Source organism: Melospiza georgiana, chromosome 25 (genome assembly GCF_028018845.1).
Source record: "Melospiza georgiana isolate bMelGeo1 chromosome 25, bMelGeo1.pri, whole genome shotgun sequence".
NCBI lineage: Eukaryota > Metazoa > Chordata > Aves > Passeriformes > Passerellidae > Melospiza > Melospiza georgiana.
Window position 1 is genome coordinate 3,874,284 of NC_080454.1, and position 18,670 is coordinate 3,892,953.

General features: G+C 50.1%; 1 protein-coding gene across 1 annotated transcript in view; it reads right to left on the reverse strand.

Annotated features, from left to right (window-relative positions):
• Positions 1-1,319: 1,319 nt before the first annotated feature.
• Positions 1,320-18,670, reverse strand: part of LOC131093325 (olfactory receptor 14I1-like) — a 46,916-nt gene continuing 29,565 nt past the window's right edge. The window contains exons 2-3 of the mRNA XM_058040485.1: positions 1,772-1,833; positions 1,320-1,445 (exon numbers count right to left, since the gene is read on the reverse strand). Coding sequence (XP_057896468.1) covers positions 1,320-1,445; positions 1,772-1,833 — 188 coding nt within the window. The remainder of the gene's footprint in view (positions 1,446-1,771; positions 1,834-18,670) is intronic.

An 18,670-nucleotide genomic window follows, 5' to 3' on the forward strand; every position in this document is an offset into this window, starting at 1 on the left:
ACTCAGGGGTAATTAGATTATTTTCTCATACAAAGCAGTTTAAAGCCCAGCAGTGCAATCAAGTTCCAGAGCTCCCTGTGATGCAGCAATGCTGGGCAGTGGGTCTGGACTGCGCAGAGCGCACACCATGGTGTGCTTTTCCAGCCCAGCTGAGGAGACCTTGTGTTGGAGAATTTTGTTCAGACATGGCTTATAGAAAGGCCATGAGCACATACAGCTGGTTAAAAAGTAAAAGGCAGCTGTAAGCAGCAAGTTCTCAGGCTTTTTCCTTAAACAATAAGCACCATGTCCTTGAGTGAAGGGATGAGAAAAACATGGTGGAAAATATGGAGGACTTGAGAATGTTCAATAACAAGTCAAAAGCAGGATGAGATAAACAAGTATTAGCCTCAACAAGGAACCACAGGTATTGACAACAAAGGAGGGGTTGGTGTTTTATCTGTAACCAATGATGAGCTCAGGTTTTGCAATATGTATGAGCTTAATTAACACTACTATAAAAGTGTGTAAGCTGGATCAATAGATCGGAGTTCGATGCTCATCAATCAGATGTGTGCTTGTCTCCCTTCACTTTCCTCAAATGGTGACACCCGATCGTGATCCGGCAACGCACCACGGAGGAGTGAAGACACGGGTCGGGTCCTGAAAAGCAGCCGGGATGGCAGAAAAGCCCGGAGAAAAAAGGAGAAGAAAAAAAAGAAGCTGAGACGCGCCGTGCCTCGGGTGTCATATAGACGAGCCCGGCTGATACTGCTGCCGCGACCTTGAAGAGCTGCAACAGCGCTGACGATTTAGGTATGGAAAGGCAAGCAGCATATGATTTATTTACTGCCTTTTTACAAAAACAGCAGGTTGAGGGGATAGATTTGCAAAAGGATTTACCAGGGCTTTTGACTTATGGCAACGATAGGGGAGTTTTTATTAACCCCCATACGGTTCACGAGTTAACGGAGTGGCGTAAATTCGGTGATTTATTGTGGGAGGCTACTTTAGAGGATGATAAAACTGACAAGAAGTTAGGTAAACTATGGAGGGTGGTTCACAATGAGCTCTTACAACATCAGGCCGAGAAAAAAGCTGCCGAGCAGGCAACAGCTGCTCATGGGCGTAATAAAGATTAGGATCAGGAGAGAGATACACCATTAGCTCCTGCAATGAGGACGGTCTTATTACCCGCTTTGCCGCCGTCTCCTGCTTCAAGCCAGGCTACACAGAGCGCTTCTGAGGATTCCACACCCCCTGAACAACAGGAGCCGTGGCCAAGACCACCCGATAATCTCCAGAAAATCAATGAGCCGATCCTTGGGGTGAAAAACGACCTAGCGGGGGCTATTGCAAGGGAGCGGAGGTTGGCCTGGGCTGCGCTTGCCAGAGAAGCTATGGAAAAGGGGGATGAGGAAGTTATCAGCGCTGCTACCCAGCTGGCTTGTCCTGTTGTATTCCATCTGCAGGAGGGAGGACACATGCAGGCTACCATTACAGCCCTTGATTGGAAATTGCTGTCTCAGGTGAGGTCTACTGTTAGTCAATTTGGAGTGAAAAGTGAGCCAGCTAAACAGATGTTAGACTATATTTTTGATACCAGTCTTCTTTTGGTGTATGATTGTTGTGGTATAGCTAAATTGATTTTTACTCAACATCAGCAGTTGTTATTTAATGCTCATTGGCAGGGGCTTGTGAACGAGTGTGTGGCGGTGCAGAGGCAGCCCGGAGACCCTCTCCATGGTATAACTGTGAACGAGCTTATGGGTCTGGGACCTTTTCTTCGTACCGAAGCACAAGCTTTATTGGGCCAGGAGAAGTGCCGGGAGGCTATGAGGTTGGTCAGGCTTGCTATAGAGAGGGTAAAAGAGCCAGGAGGGATACCCATGTATATGGGAATTAAGCAAGGGCCAGAAGAGTCATTCGGGTCATTTATTGATAAAGCTGCTGCCGCAATCGAAAGGGCTGGAGTACCAGAATATCTTAGGGGAGCATTACTCAAGGAGTGCACTCTTCAAAATTGTAATTCCACTACTAGAAGCGTGCTTAATACTCTGGGTGCCAATTGGATTATAGAGGAGGCATTAGAGAGAATGGCTTGATGCCAACAGGACCGCAAGCCTTTGTAGTAGATGCAATCAAACAGTTAGGGCTAGGCTTACAAGAACAGGCAAAGACCTCTCAGAATCAGGTGTTAGCTGCTCTTGCACCTCTTCAAACGTCAGCAGCACTGCCTCCAACGCCTAGTGGGTGCCAGAACCGCAGTGACCACGTACCAACAGAAGTCGTCGCTGCAGCATCAGCACCCTCTCCTGTCTCTAACCTGACACCACAGGGAGCTTCGTCTTGGAACCAGCCGCCGTAAGGAGATATGCTGATAACCCCGCACCCACGGAAAATTCCGACAGGGATTCATGGACCTAGTGTTACAGAGTAAAGCTGGGTGCTCTGCTTTGTTTTTCGGAAGATCATCTGCATTTTTTGGGATTATTTGTTTTGCTTGGTGTCATTGGTGTGGACTATATGTTATGGTGCATACTCCTTTCCCACCACTCCAAATTAACAAAGGGCTGAGAATTGCTCAGCTGGTGCCACTGAAACAAATGACTAAGGGATTACAGACTGTAAAAGGACAAGAGAGGGGGGAAATGGTTTTGAATCCACCAGAGGACTTACCTTACTGACTTTGAATCTTTCTGAGAGACCCAAGAAAAGGGTTGAAGTAGAATTTCAAGGATTGAAAGGATCATTTTCAGGCTTGTTGGACACTGGGGTCGATTCCAGCATTATTAGCCCTAGCTGTTCGCCTCCTCTCCTTGTTCGCATGAATGAAAACAGCTAACAGCCTTCTTTTCTTAGTCCAATCACCACCTACCGTGCAATGCCTGATAAGGCAGGACATTATGGCTCAGTTGGGGGTGGTTTTAACCCTTTGGGGTAAAAGCCATTGCTAGGACTGTGGCTGGGGAACCCTATAGCGATACTAAGTGTGCTTTTAAATGCTTTTTCTTATTTTACCTTGTATTTTTAATTGTATTCAAGATATGGTCAGTAGAATGATAGAAAAACCCTGGCAGACTAATCTCCTTGTGCAAAAAAGAAAAAAGGGGGAATTTGTTGGAGAATTTTGCTCAGACATGGCTTATAGAGTTTTGTTCAGACATGCCATAATCATATACAGCTAATTGAAAAGTAAAAGGCAGCTGTAAGCAGCAAATTCTCAAGCACGTTCCTGTAAACAGCAGAGTTCTCAGGCTTGTTTTTTAATAACAAGTAAATACCTTGTCCTTGGATAGTATGGGAAAGCAAAGTGACAAACATGGAGGACTTGAGAACCGTTCATAACAGCATGAGAAAAACAAGTCTTGGTCTCAATAACAAACTACAGGTATTGAAAACAAAAGGAGGGGTTGGTGTGTAATCTGTAGCCAATGATGAGCTTGGGTTTTGCAATATGTATGAACTTAATGAACACGGTTATAAAATGTGCATGTTGGATCAATAAATCGGAGTTCGATGCTGATCAAAGGATGGGTCGTCTCCCTTCGCCTCGTGCAGGATGTGCCTGGCATCGTCGCTACCCTCCTCAGGCACCTCCAAACATGGGGGGCAGCTGATTGCTGCAAGATCCAGTTGCTCCCACGCCACCCCTCAATATCAGGCAAGCATTCCCTGAGGGCAGCCTCACTGTGACCCTTAGGGCTCTGGGATCAGCCCTCACATCCCTGTGGGAGAACCTGAAGACAGTACAAGAGATTACCTTCCACCCCGCCCAACTCCTGCAGAACAGTGAAGCCCAGCTGCCCTTTTCCCCTGGTGCCTCCTCTGCTCGTCAGCTGAGGATGTCAAACTCACCAGGAGCAGGAAAATCTCCTTTCCCTTTTTCCTTGTGGCTGCTGCCTGGAACATCCACCCAGAAGAAAGAACTTTCCAACAGCACTGCTGAATGACACCAGTAGGAGGTTTGTGAAAAAGGGAGGAAAATGTATTTTGATAGGAGATAAAAGTTGCAAAATTATTGATTTCTGTTACACTTCTTTTCAGTCAATTCTGGTTTTTTTCAGAGTGCCACCTTCTCAGCTGATTTTATTTGTGTTCTCCTTTCTCTCCTGCCTCTCTCTGCCAGCTCTGTTTCTCTCTCAGTGTCTCTCTTGACCCAGGGCAGCTCCCACCAAAGACTCTGCCCTGATTTAATTCCCAATCCAGGAGCTACAACAACCATGGGTGAAGTATGAAGGCTGGCACTGAAATGTCACTGTAAGATCTTGCTGCACTTGGATTTTGGCTCCTTCTTGAGAGCTTTGCCTTCAAGGGCAGGAAAATCTTTTCCTGCCTGGGAACTGGAATTCCAGCCCCTGGAGGTGTGTGCCATGGATGCCAGAGAGGCATTCCCGAGGCTCCCAGGGTGCTGCTCCTGCCGTGCCTCCCAAGGAGCTGTTCAGGGCCAGGGGACAAGGTCCAGCAGCTCTGTTGGTTCTGCAGTGCCACAATGGCCCCTGGTTCCTTGAGTTTCCCTACTGCCAACAGCTGTTCCTTGGTTCCAATGATGCCCTGCTGTGTCACCATGGATATTTGGTGCCATGAAATTCTTCAGTGTCACAATGGCCTCCCTCACTCAATGAGCTTCCACAGTATCAGAATGGCCTCCTTGGATGGGCAGTGTCACCATGGACCATTGGCTCCATCCAGCCCCGCTGAGTCACCATGGACTCTTTGGTTCCATGAGGTTCTGGGGGTGTCTCCATGGCCTCCTTGGATCCACAGTGTCACAATGGACCACTGGATCCACATGGCCCTGCTGTGTCACCATGGCCCCTTGGTTCCTGGCACCCCAGGATCACAGTTGACTCCTTGCTTCCACGTCGCCCCCTCAGTGCCAAAATGGCCCCTTCATTCCATGAAGAACACAAAAGTTTTGTAGAAACATTGAGCAAATCCTGCTTAACACACCTGGGAATGTCTGTTTGAATTCCAAAGAGAGGTTAAAGGTCAGGGTGGTACCAGCAGCTTCCATCTGCAACAGAGATACAGGGAAAGGACAGGGACAGAGAATTCAGCTGCAAGACTCAGAGAATTCTGCTTCCAGAGATCATTTCTGCTCACACTGTCCCTTGTAGAAAGGTGACACCATTCCAGGCAGCCTGGACTGAGCAGGTGGCTCCTGAGTGGGGTTAGTAGTTCAGGAAACGTGCTCAGGCTTGTCCATTCTTTCCTTCCCAACAGGAAAATCTCTCCTGGGCCTGTGTGCAGGCAGAGCCCTGAGGAGAGCAGGTGGGACATGTTGCAATGGGCTGGGACATGGAGCTGCAGAGCTCAGGGGACGAGGTTCTGCTGCAGGGCACAGGGATATCAGTGCCAGGTGGGCCACGTCAGACATGGTGAGGCTGGGGGTGAGGAGCAGCTTGTCCAAACAGGGTCAGCCCTCAAGGGGCTCATTCTTCTCTGTGCCCAGACCTCCTATGGAGACATTCAGCATCAAAGTCACCTGGGGAATGCTTCTATCAGCTCTTCTCTGATATGGAAAAAAAAAATACTCACTTGGTTAAAAAAAAATGTCATGAGGTGTATTTTGAAATCTTCCTCCTCAACAGGACAACAAACTGACTCCAATCATTTGCACAAGCCCTGGAGACTTGAATACCACTGAAGGAAGGGAAAGAGCCCCCAAGGGCTTTCTCTATTATATTGATCCCCACAGTGGTTTAGGGGCTGGGTCCAGGATGCTAAGGCACTGAGAGAAGGCTCAAGAAGCTGCTCAAGGAATCAGAAGCAAAACTCCAAGTCCTTTGGGAGCATCACTGGGTCCCACTGAGGGCAGGGAGTGACCCCAGGGACTGGTGAGAGTAGATCCTTGAGGCCAGGATTGCAGGGAGCCAAAGGCTCTGAGCAGGGAACTGCAATGCTGAGCAAGGCCTGGGCTGGTTGGGGGAAGCAGAAAGGCCAAGCCCCGAGACCAGCCTGGGCCAGCAGGGCCTGTCCCTCACGGCTGCCTCGGGGCTGTTTTTGGGCCAGGGGGATGTGAGGGGCAGGAAGGACAAATGTCATAAACCTGTGTGACGCTCCAGATCTTCATGGAACCAAGGGGCCAGTGGGACACTGCGGGAAGTTTTGGAACCAAGGGGGTCACTGTGGCACTGTTGGGGCCCATGGAACCAAGGGGCCAGTGTGACACTGTGGAGCCTCATGGAAACAAGAGGCCATTGTGAGCCTGCAGGGCTGTAGCACCCCAGAATGCAGAAATGCTGGGGATAACCAAAGGTTCTTTGACTTGAGTTTGGTGCACAGGAGAAACACCAACCAGATATTCTCAACATGGACAGATGCTAAAGTATACTCTTGGTAGGAAGGGACCCACAAGGATGATCAAGTCTAGCTCTTAAATGAATGGCCCACACAAAGATTGAACCCACAGCCTCAATGATACCAGCACCATGCTCTGACCAATGAGCTAAGAGGTCAAAATGACAAAAAATTTTACTGGCAAAATATACACAATCAAGGAACTTGGGCAAAGCACTTAATAAAACGTCCACTTCAACATAAAACTCTTATCATAGCATTAACTTAATTAACTTAGCCCATTTAACTCCAAAACCTTTACCCCTTAAAATGTTAAGTGATTCAAAAATGTTCTAGGTAAGTAAGATTAGGAGAAGAAATAGAGAACAGAAAGACACAAGATCTATAGAAAGACACACACATAGGTAACAACTGGTCAGGTTCCAGCATCACCAACAGAGGAACCACAGGAGAAGGCAGGATCCAGACCTTGGGATGGCCTTGTGCTCTGGCTTTTAATGCCCTGGGCCCTCATGGCCCGCCCCTGGGGTGGGACTGCCAGTTGTTTGCCCAATCAGAGTCAGGGTAGCATCAGCTGCTATTGTGTGATTGATTGGCAGCTCAGCCAATCAGAGCTGGGTTAGCACAGCCCCCTGCTGGGTGATTGACAGCTCTGCCCGGCCAGGGCTGGGGGTAGGGCTCTGTCCCACCACAAACAAAGGCCTGTCCTAGCCACACAGGGGCATTCCGAGCATCCCAAGGTGTCTCGGGACATTGATCTCATTCAACCTCTGACAGAGACCATGGTGACACTACGGAACCTCATGGAACCATGGGTCAGTTGTGACAATGCGGGTCCAAGGATACCACGGTGACACTGCGGAACCTCATGGAACCAAGGGTCCATGGTGACACTGTGGTGCCTCATGGAATCAAGGAGACCATTGTGAAACTTGGGGGCCCAAGGAACCAAGGGTCCATGGTGACCTTGTGCAGCCCATAGTGTCACGGAGGAGCCCCTATGACACAGCGAGGGCGCATGGAGCCGAGAGACCATGGTTACACATCAGGGCTTTGTGGAACCATGAAGCCATTGTGACATTTCAAGGCCTCATGGGAGCACAGGGTCATTGTGACACTGCAGAAGCAAGGGGAACATTGAGACACTCCAGGGCGTCATGGAACCAAGGAGACCATTGGGACACTGTGAGGTCCCACGAAACCAAGAGAACATGGAAAAGGTCTGGCTGGCTGGGCCTCCTGGGGACCACCTGACAGGTCCAGGTGACCTTGACATGTTGAGGGCTACTTCTTATCTGCCCCTGAAGCCCTGGGGCTCTGGGCTTTCCTTCCTGTGGCAGAGAACTGTCCTCCTCCACTGGTCGCTCCTCATCTGCCTTTGAAACACTGGGACCATGTGCTTTTCTTTCTTATGGGAAAAAACATCAATCACGACCAGGCACCCATTGCCAAAATTGGGCATCTGCCTCCAGAATTCCCTACATCCAAGGATAGCTCCCAGACAAAAGCTGCCAGGACTGACAAGCCTGGCTGGCCTTGGCTGCCTGAGGGCTGACACTTATCTGCCTTTGAAACACTGGGGCTTTGTGCTTTCCTTTCTATGGAAAAGAACCATCCTTTTTATCTCCACAAAAACGGCCAAAGATGGTGTTCCAACTCTCCAATTCCCTATATCCAAGGGTTAATTTCAGACAAATGCTACCAGAACAGAGAGGTCTGGCTGGCCTAGGCCTGTCATGGTCGCCTTTCATCTGTCTCTCAAATACTGGTGTTCTGTGCTTTCCTTCCTATGGAAAAGAACTATCCTTCTCCTCCAAGTGTCCATGTCTGAAATTGGGGTTCCATCTCTAAAATTCAGTATATCCAAGGGTTGCTCCCAGGCAAAATTGTCCAGTACCATCAAGTCTGCCTGGCCTTGGCCTCTGGTGGCTGCCCCTGCAACACTTGGGCCAAGTTCTTTCCTTCCCATGGAGATCACTGGGACACTCTGGGGACCTCATGGAACCAAGGGGATCATTGTGGCACCACTGGAGCCCATGGAACCAAGAGGCCATGGTGACACAGCAGGGCTTTATGGAACCCAGAGATCATTATGATTCTGTCGGGCCTGATGGAACTTTGAGACCATTCCAACCTTCAGGGCCTTGTGTCACCAAGGGGACATTATGACACCTCTGGGCCTCATGGAAGCAAGAGACCATTGAGACACTGTGGGGCCCCATGGAACCCAGGGAACATGGAACAGCTCTGGCTGGCTTGGCCTCCCAGGGCCACCTGACAGGTCTGACTGATGTTGGAATGTCAAGGGCTAGCTCTCATCAGCTCCTGGAGCACTGGGGCTCCATGCTTTCCTTGCTATGGAAAAAAACCACCTGTCTTTTCAGATGCCCATTGCCAAAATTGGTACTCTCCCTAAAAAATTTCCTCTATGCAAGGGTATCTCTCAGAAAAAAACCTGCCAGCTCTGAATGGCCTTGGCCTCTGGTGTTCATCTCTCATCTGCCCCTGAAACCCTGGGGCTCTCTGTTCCTTCATTCATGTGGAAAAGAAGTGGCTTTCATGTCCAGAGACTATGGACAAAATTAGAATTTGGTCTCCCAAATTCCATATATTCAAGGATTGCTCCCAGACAAAAGTAGCCAGGACTGACAGGTCAGGCTGGCCCTGTTCCTCTGGTGAGTTTCTTAGACTATGAGCTGAATGTTTTCATTTGGAAAAACCTTGGAGAGGGCCCAGAGATCTCCCAAGGTGGGGTTTTGAGGCCTTGGGCACATAACCACCACATATGGACTGTAATATATGGTAGAGAAAATTCATGCTACAGAGGTAGATATATGTGTGTCAAATATTGTGAAGATCCAAAGTTATGCCTTTGACCACTCTGGCTGGGAACAGAGTTTTATTTTCATTGTAACCAGTTCCCGAACAGCTTTAATATAATATCAGGTCTGCTACTGTATGAATGGGACAGTACAGGGCCATCACAGAGGATTTCCTCTTGCATCTACACCTGGGAGATGGCATCTGGACTTTCCTGGACCATGATTAATGGAATGTCTCAAGGAGCTCACAAGACCTGCACCTGGGCATGGTTCTGTGGTACTCAGGAACTGGCATCATTCGAATACATGTTAATGCAGCTTCTGCCTGGATACTCAGACATTTGTCTGAGTCTCCAGATTCGTCTTTGTCTGTTCCTGCACATGTATGGATCCAACTCTACATGTGAAGGGACACAAAGATATATGTGGTTATCCCTGCCTCAGGCAGAATGAACTGTATATAAGCTGGCCACTGGAAGCACTCGAGGTGAACCTCTGGGGGAACGCTGTCATTCTGTCAGCTGGAACCCCAGGTCACCCAGTGCCTGCACCCGGGGCTGACGCTGTCTTGGCTGTGGTGGTTTTTTGAAATTTCTATTTATTTTTTTTTGTTATCGATCTAATAAATCTTTGTTAAATTTTTTCATAAATGTGGCTACCGATTTGGTCATTTATAACATGGACAAAGGAGCTCTGTGCTCTGTGCTGTTGTGGTGGTTTTGCATCAAGTGATGTTCCAAGAAAAGCTTTAGCAGTTTCCTCTGTGCCTGAAAAAAAATCAATCAGTAATTAGCTTTGTGAATTGACAATCTGTTAAACCACTAAGGAAACTGTGCACGCCTCTGTGAAGACACATGTAAAAGATCAAAAAACCGCTGGAGTTTGCCTTGCTACCCCCGGGGAGGGGGAGGAGAAGCCATCGGCTCCCGGCCATGCTGCTGCTGTGTTCTGGCCTGGCTGCTGAGATACTGGCCCTGCCCCAGCGCGGGCCATCCTGACATAGCCCCAGCGCAGCCGCTGCAGAAACCTCCATTGTAAAACAGCTCCGGCCCAAGCACCGAGCCCAGCCGGGGCCATGGAACCATCTGCAGGCCCCAGGTGGGATATGAACCCTTTCAGTGCTTCCATCCTCCCTCCAGTGAGAGAAAAGGACGAAGTGCAGGTACACAGAGGAGCAATATGAAGACACTGAGGTTAGTGAAGAGGAAGTTGAGTCCCAGATGGGAGGGATGAGGAGATGCCTTGATCTTGGGGCTGAAATCCTGTTGTAAAGCTATGGAGAAGGATGTAATTGATAGATCAGACTATCTTTTTCCTATAATGCATTGGAAAGTATGGGAAGATGACTTGTTCAGCAAAGGCCTCCATGCTAAAGTAAGGAAATATTGAAGTAGCTGTGATCTCATGAGAGGTTTGAACATTGAAAGAGAGTGATGAGACCCTGTGCCCTCAGGGAAAGAAGAAGAACTCTGTTCCCAATGATGAAGATGATTTCAGAAATAGATGAAGAGCTCATTTGCTCTTGAACAGCTCATCTTTAAACAAACACCCCATAAGCTAACGTGGCCCATAAACACAGCTGTGGGAAAAGCTGTGAACAAATGGGAAGGACTTCACAATTGCAGATTTTTCTGGGCGGCTGCTATTCAGAGAAATTGAGAGCCATGAGAGAACTCTTTTCTTATGGAGAAATATCCACATCATGGAAGAGAGACTTCTCTCCCAGAATGAACTGAAGAAAGACTATTCTAGAGGTGGTAAAATGACTGAAAATTTAGATTTTCTCTCTTTACATTGTCAGTAAGACAGAAAGGGTTATAGGGAGAGGAAAAGTGTTCTGAAAATTTTGTTCTGATTCTTATTACCCTTTCTTCTAGTTACTATTAAAAACTTTTCTTTATACCCTCCTAAAGTTCTGAGCCTATGTTGCCTTACTCCTAATCCTACCTCACGGTAGGAAATGAGTAAGTATATTCTAGTGAGCGCACTGGTAACTAGCCAACACTGAACCCACCACAGTATTTGATACATTGGCAGAGAAATCTCAAAGTGATGAACCAAAACCACTACAGAAAACTTCGTGAAAAAATGCATTAGACCAGAGGGAAATCAAGGCAGAGCCAGGGTTTGTCAGGACTTGCCTGATCCTAATGAGCCCTGTGATGCATTTGGAGCTGAGACCTGGAACCTCAGGGCCTGAGAGGAGATTGCACAAACCTTTCCAGGAGTCCAAGTCAGAGGAAACACTCAAAGTGTCTCAAAGCATGAATGGGTCCCACTGAGGTCCATCCCCAACACAGGCTCCTCATGGACTCCTTGGAGGAGTGAATTGGAGGCCAGGATGGCACTAAATGCCCTCAGAGACTCAGTGTGGAAAGGAAATTCCAAAGTACCTTAAAAACCTTGAGTATCTCAAATCATTGATGAGCCCCACAGAGTGTGAGTACAAAGATCTCAAGGGACTCAATAAATCAGATAATTGGGGCCAGGACTGCACAAACATCTCATAGTTTGTATGAAAAGTGAAACACCAAGTACCTTAAAATAACTGAAGAACCTTGAAGCATTAATGAGCCCACTGAGTGTTGTTACTGACAAAGCCTCTCCAGGGACTAATTACAGCAGATAATTGGAGGCCATCATTGCACAAAAATCTCAGAGACTCCAAGGAAAAAGCCAAACCCAAAGTCCTTTGAAAAACCTGCAGTCCCTGCAGGGAGCATTAAGGAGCCCCAGGGCCATTCCTGAGCAAGGCTCCCCAGGGACTCCTTCCAGCAGATCCTTGAGGCCACTGGGATGTGGGCTAGGGCACGATGCTGAGGGTAGGACAAGAGGCTAAATGTGCCCAGCCTGGCTGGGGCTGTGCCAGGAGGCCCCAGGGCCTGAGGACAAGGTGTCTCCTCACAGCCCTTGCTGGCACAGACCCTGCTGCTGTGGCCCAGGGAGCCAAGACTTGGCTTCTCTTTGTCCTCACCTGTCATCACTGCCTCCAGTTCTCTGCTTTACCTGGGACGGGGGACACTTTCTCAGTCGTGTCCTTCACTGGGACCCATTAAAAGTGCAAGAAACTTTAGAGTTGGATTCTGCCTTGGAGTTCTGGAGAGGTTTCTTCAGCTCCCTCTCAGGGACTGATCTTCAGGGCCTGAGCACAAAGCCCCAGAGGCTCATTCATGTCCTTGTGCTGTGTCTGTGCTGCTGAGCTGGGCTGGGCTCCTGGCACAAAGGCAGCTCCTGGTAACCAAGAAGAGCTTCAAAAGCACATTTCTTTTGATGAGCAGCTCTTCTGCCAGCCCAGTAGGGCTGAGGCACTGCCTGTAGCCACCCCAGGCACAGCACAGAGGCAAAGAGAGTTTCAGTCAGTCAGGGCTGGGAAGGTGCTGAGAAGTGCGTGGGGCAGAATCACTGCCAGCCCTTGGCACAGGAACCTCTGGCTGCAGGACAATGCAGCTGCAGCTCCTGGAGCCATCTCCTAAAGCTGGAACATCCCAATGCCTACAGACCCTGTGAGTACATTCTCTGATTGTCTCTTGTGCAGAGCAGCCAGTGGTGCCCAGGGCTGTCGTGCAGAGAAGGGTTCTGCATCCCAGGGTGCTGTGCTGAGGCAGGGACTCTGCTGCTGCCAGGGACAGCTCTCAGCCAGCCCTGGCAGCTGCTCCCAGTGCTGGGGTACAAGATCTGGGTGGGAGGACGCAGCTGGTATGGCTTGGAAGTGTGCTCCTTGTGTCGTGAGATGCTGCATTGTTCAGGACTGCTGCCAGCATGACATTTCCCGGCAGAACATTTCCAAGTAGATTACATAGGGAGCACAGTGAGTTGGGGGTTTCATAAAAGGAAAATATCTTCATTAATCTTCTGCTTTGGGTTGCCTGGATGGGAAATTGAACATAGATATTCATCTCTCTGTTGAAGTGGAGAATTAAAAAAAAATCACTCAAATCTGAAGAAACCAGGCACTGACAGAAATTAGCACAGGGCCCCTCACAGGAAGAATCAATGTCCCTTTTCCAGCCTCCTCAGGGTTGCATCAGAGCCCGCAGAGCCAGAGCTGCCCCTGGGCAGTGCCTGAGCTGGAAGGGGTCTGCAGGGCAGACCTGAGCCCCCAGGGCTGGGCTGGGCTCTGGCAGCACTGGCAGGGCCCAGCCCTGGGCACAGGGAAGCAGCTGCTGGCAGGGACAGCTCCAGGCAGCAGAGCCCTGGGCAGGCAGTGGGGGGTATTACCGCGCCTGAGTGGGTCGCAGCTGGTGAGAGAGAGACGGTGAATCTTGTTTCTTGAATTGGAAGGCTGAATTAATTATATATGATATATATTACATTATGACTATACTAATAGGGATAAAGGGAGGTTTGCAGAGCAGCTCGACTAGACTAGGATAGATAGAAAGAATCTATAACAAAGTTTGGTCCAAGGACTGAGTCCCTGGCTTACACTTTGTGATTGGCCCTTAATTATAAACATAGAAAATGAGCCAATCAAGGTGCGTCCCATTACATTCCACAGCAGCTGATAATAATTGTTTACCTTGTCTTCTGGGGCCTCTGGCCTCCAGAAGACGCAGAAATCCGAAAGAAAGGATTTCTGTGAAGAAATGTCTGTGACAGGGGGAAAGTGCTCCCAGGCTGTGCTGGGATATTTCAAGTCCTCGCCAAACCCAAGTATTCCATGATTACTTTTTTTACAGATCCCCATGCCAAGACAGCAGAAATGTCCAACAGCAGCTCCATCAGCCACTTCCTCCTGCTGGCATTGGCAGACACGCGGCAGCTGCAGCTCCTGCACTTCTGCCTCTTGCTGGGCATCTCCCTGGCTGCCCTCCTGGGCAACGGCCTCATCATCAGCACTGTAGCCTGCGGCCACCACCTGCACACGCCCATGTTCTTCTTCCTGCTCAACCTGGCCCTCAGCGACCTGGGCTCCATCTGCACCACTGTCCCCAAAGCCATGCACAATTCCCTCTGGGACACCAGGAACTTCTCCTACACAGGATGTGTTGCACAGCTCTTTTTCTTCATGTTCTTCATCTCAGCAGAATTTTGCCTCCTGACCATCAGGGGCTATGATTGCTACATGTACATCTGCAAACCTCTGCATTATGGGACCCTCCTGAGCAGCAGAGCTTGTGCCCACATGGTAGCAGCTGCCTGGGCCAGTGCCTTTCTCAATGCTCTGCTACACACAGCCAATACATTTTCCCTGCCCCTGTGCCATGGCAATGCCCTGGGCCAGTTCTTCTGTGAAATCCCTCAGATCCTCAAGCTCTCCTGCTCACACTCAGACCTCAGGGAACTTGGGCTCATTGCTCTAAGTGCATATTTGGGATTTGGTTGTTTTGTGTTCTTTGTTTTCTCCTACATGCAGATCTTCAGGGCTGTGCTGAGGATCCCATCTGAGCAGGGAAGGCACAAAGCCTTTTCCACCTGCCTCCCTCACCTGGCTGTGGTCTCTCTGTTTATCAGCACCTCATTTTTTCCTACCTGAAGCCCCCCTTCACGTCCTCCCCATCCCTGGATCTTGCACTTACAGTTCTGTACTCAGTGGTGCCTCCAGCCCTGAACCCCCTCATCTACAGCTTGCGGAACCTGGAGCTCAAGGCTGCAGTGTGGACACTGATGAGAGGATGCTTTCAGGAACATTAAAGTGCTGGCCAATTTCTGCAAATCACTTGTAATAAAAGTCATCCTTGATAGTATTTGGTTTTGGTGGTTGATTTATTCTTCTCTGTCTTTTGTTTTATTTTTTTATTATTTAAAACAAAGGAAGGTCAGTGTTTGTGCCATTTCTCATTTTGTTTCTCTCCAACTTCACTGTGGCTGCAGGCTGTGTCAATGAGGAGCTGTGCACTCGGTGACTTTAAATGAAATAAAGGATCTGCCAGCAAAGTTTTCTGCAGAGATGCTCTTGTGTTGCCTTCTCTGGAGCTGCAGCAGCAATGCCTGTGTGCAGAGCTGGGGGCAGATCAGTGCTGGCACAGCAGCTGTGCCCAGCAGCAGCAGCACTTGGTGTTGCCAGTGCTGCTGCTGTGGCCCTGCCCTGCTGCCCTGGTGGCCCTGGTGTTGCTGCAGAGCCTGAGTGCTCTCGGGGCCTGGCACAGCCCTGGGGGTGGCAGTGCCGGGGCTGCAGCAGGGACAGGCCTTGGGCACTGCTGGGGCAGCGCTGACGCCTCAGCCCAGGCCCTGGGGGCTCCAGGCTCCTTGCCAAGGCTCTCTCAAAAACACACCCAGGCCAATGCTCAGCACAGAAAAGCCCCGTGAGCAGCCCCAGGCTGGCTGTGGGCAGGCTGGGGGCAAACAGCATGGCTGGGGCTCTGCAAGGGCCCTGGGGCAGACGGGAAGGAGCAGCAGAGCAGGGGCTGATCCATCCCCAGTGCGCTCCACAGCCCAGGGCAGCGTCCCAGAGCATTCTCATGGAGCTGCCAACAACATCCCCCCTCTGCAGCCCTGGCCTCTCCCCCAGCTCACACAGGTGCCCCATCCTTGCAGGCACAGACACAGCAGCACTGGCTCAGGAGCCCCTGTTTGCATTGCACACAGCAGGGGGAGCACCCCCATGCTGTTGGTGTGGGGACATGAACCTGAGGGGGCACAAATGCCATCAGCCCCTGGGGCCAGCAAGGGCTGGGGGACACCAGGGGAACCACTCAGCTTTGTCCTGGCCCCTGAAGTCAGCCAGAAAGTTTGTTCCCATCAGATGGGAGTTTCCTGTCCCCCTGCAGATGCTGTTGCTCAGAGCCAGGGCTGCCTGGCAGCCACCCCCAAACTGCCCTAAGCATTTCCTTGGCCTCATCTTTGCTTTCTTTCCTCTTTCCTGATCCAGATTTCTTCCTATTCCCCATCCCTATTCCTTCCCCTGCAAACAGCCCATCTCTGTTTGCCCTTTCCTCTCTGGCCCCACTCCCCATTGCAGTTCCTGACTTGGCACCATGGGAACGTCCCTTGGGCAGCAGGATCATCTTGCAAGTGCTGCAGGAATGGTCTGCAGGCTCCTGCAGTGCCTGGTGCTGCTCCCTTGCCAGAGGCACCCCAGGCCAGGGGGCACATCTGGGCTGCTGTGTCTGGCTCTGGGGCTCCCTGTTCTGGGCAGTGAGGAGGAGCTGCAGGGGTTCTGCAGGACTGACAGGATGGGCTTTGGGGCTGGCAGGAGAAGCTGAGAGACCTGGGCTGCTGGAGCTTCAGAAGAGGAGGCCCAGGGCACATCCTGCAACTGCTCCAAGGGTGGTTTCAGAGAATCTCAGAATCAGGAAGGTTGGAAAAGATCTTGGAGGTCATCAAGTCCAACCTGTGCCCTGATGTTGCCTTGTCTACCTGAGCCTCCTCTTCTCCAGGATAAACCTCCCCAGCTCCCTCAGGCACTCCTCACAGGACTTGTGTTCCAGACCCCTCCCCAGCCTTGTTGCCCTTCTCTGGACATGCTCCAGCCCCTCCATGGCCTTCCTCAACTGGGGGCTCAGAACTGGACACAGTACTTGAAGTGTGGCCTCACCAGTGCTGAGTGCAGGGGAAGAATCACTGCCCAGCTCCTGCTGGCCACACCATTCCTGATCCAGCCCAGGAGCCATTGGCCTTCTTGGCTACCTGGGCACACTGCTGGCTCATGTCCAGACTGCTGTACATCAGTCCCTGCAAGTCCCTTTCTGCCAGGCTGCTGTCCAGCCACTCTGTCCCCAGCCTGTAGCACTGCAGGGGTTGTTGTGCCCAAAGTGCAGGACCCTGCATTTGGTCTTGTTCATCCTCACCTTACTGGATTTGGGCCCTGGATCCAGCCTGTCCAAGGCCCTGTGCCGAGCCCTCCTATCCTCCAGCAGATCCACACTCACACCCAGCTTGGTGTCATCTGCAAATTTGCTGTTGCTGGACTCAATCTCCTCATGCAGATCATCCGTGCAGATGTTGAAATCCATGCTGGCTGGCTCTGATCCCTCGGCCATCCTGTGGGTGCCCTGTGATGGCACTGAAGGTGATCTGTTCCATAACCTTGGTGGGTACCCAGGTCAGGCTGACAGGCCTGGAGTTCCCCAGATCCTCCTTCCACCCCTTCTTGGGGATGGGCTCACACTGGCACCTCCAGTCCTCTGGGACCTCCCTGCTGAGCCAGGACTGATGGTAAATGATGGAGAGCAGCTTGGGAGCTCATCCACCAGCTCCCTCAAGCCCCTAGGATCTATCCCATCTGCTCCCAGAGCCACCTGTGAGCATCTGAGTGGCTCAGCAGGTCACCAGCTGCTTCCTCCTGGATTGCAGGGGGCTGTTCTGCTCCCTGTGGCCATCCACCAGCTCAGGAGAGCACTTGAGGAATACCTGTCTTATTGATGAAAATTGGACAAACAAGATGTTAAGCACCTCAGCCTTTTCCTTATATTTAGTTACTCTCATTCCCAACTGCATCCAATAGAGAGCAGATATTCTCCTTTTCCCTCCTTTTGCTATTAATTTATTTCTGAAGAAGTTTTTTTCTTTTTCAGAGATGTGGCCAGGTCAAGTCCTAATTGAGCTTTCATCACTCTACTTTTTTTTCTCCATGACCTAACAACATCCTTAAACACTTCCTTAGTTGCCCGACATTCTGTACAAAGGTGATGCACTCTCTTTTTTCCCCAAGTTCCCACAAAAGCTCCATGCCCAGCTGGGCCAGTCATTTCCCTGCCCTCATCTTTTGTCACAGAGGCACAGGCTGCTCCTTCCCCTTTGAGATTACTTTCTTAAGATGTGTCCATCCTTCCTTGATCCCTTTGTTTTTTCGGGCTGTTTCCCTTTAAAAAATCAGTACCTGATACGATATTCCCCAAATCTGCATCATAAGTAGGCCAAGCTCTACTCTCTGCAAGTCCAGCGTAGAAGTTTTGTTGATGCCCCTCCTTCTTTTACAGACTATTGGAAACTCAAGAATTTCATGGTCACTGTGCCCAAGGCAGCCTCCAACCACCACATCTCCCACCAGCCCTTCTCTGTTTGTGACCAGCAAGAGACAGAGCTTTGCTTGGGAATGGGATTGTTACCAAAAATTCAGTAAAAGAGAAAACTCCATAACCCCAATGTAGCATTAAGAAGCAGCATTCTTTATTTGGCCACATGCACAGGAGGATACTCCTCCCAAAGCTGTGCATGCTGAGTACAGGAAATTTTCTGCTTATATTCTGTATTTTGCACACATATTCATTGATTGTCCTGGACTAAACACACATATGATAATCATTTCCCCAAAATCATTAACATATTTCCCCTCCCCTTTACCCATGCATTCTTCTGTCCTGGGGGTCTCTGGTGGTCGCTGGTGCTTGTGGACCCCAATGTTCCCGTGGGCCTGGCTGAGCTGGCAGGACACTGAGGCTGGTGAATTTCAGTTCCCATTCTCACACAATGGGCATTGTGTGGTTTCCATAGGCCTGGGGTTTTGGAGAACCAACATTGTGTATGCTCACCTGGTGGAGACAATTGATCATCTGGTAACATGAGGTCACAGAGTGGGCTATGACATCACAGAGTGGGTAATGTGGGGTCATTGAGCAACTATGACATCATAGACTGCCTCTATGACATCACAGAGCCAGCTGTGACAGGGCAGAGATCTGACA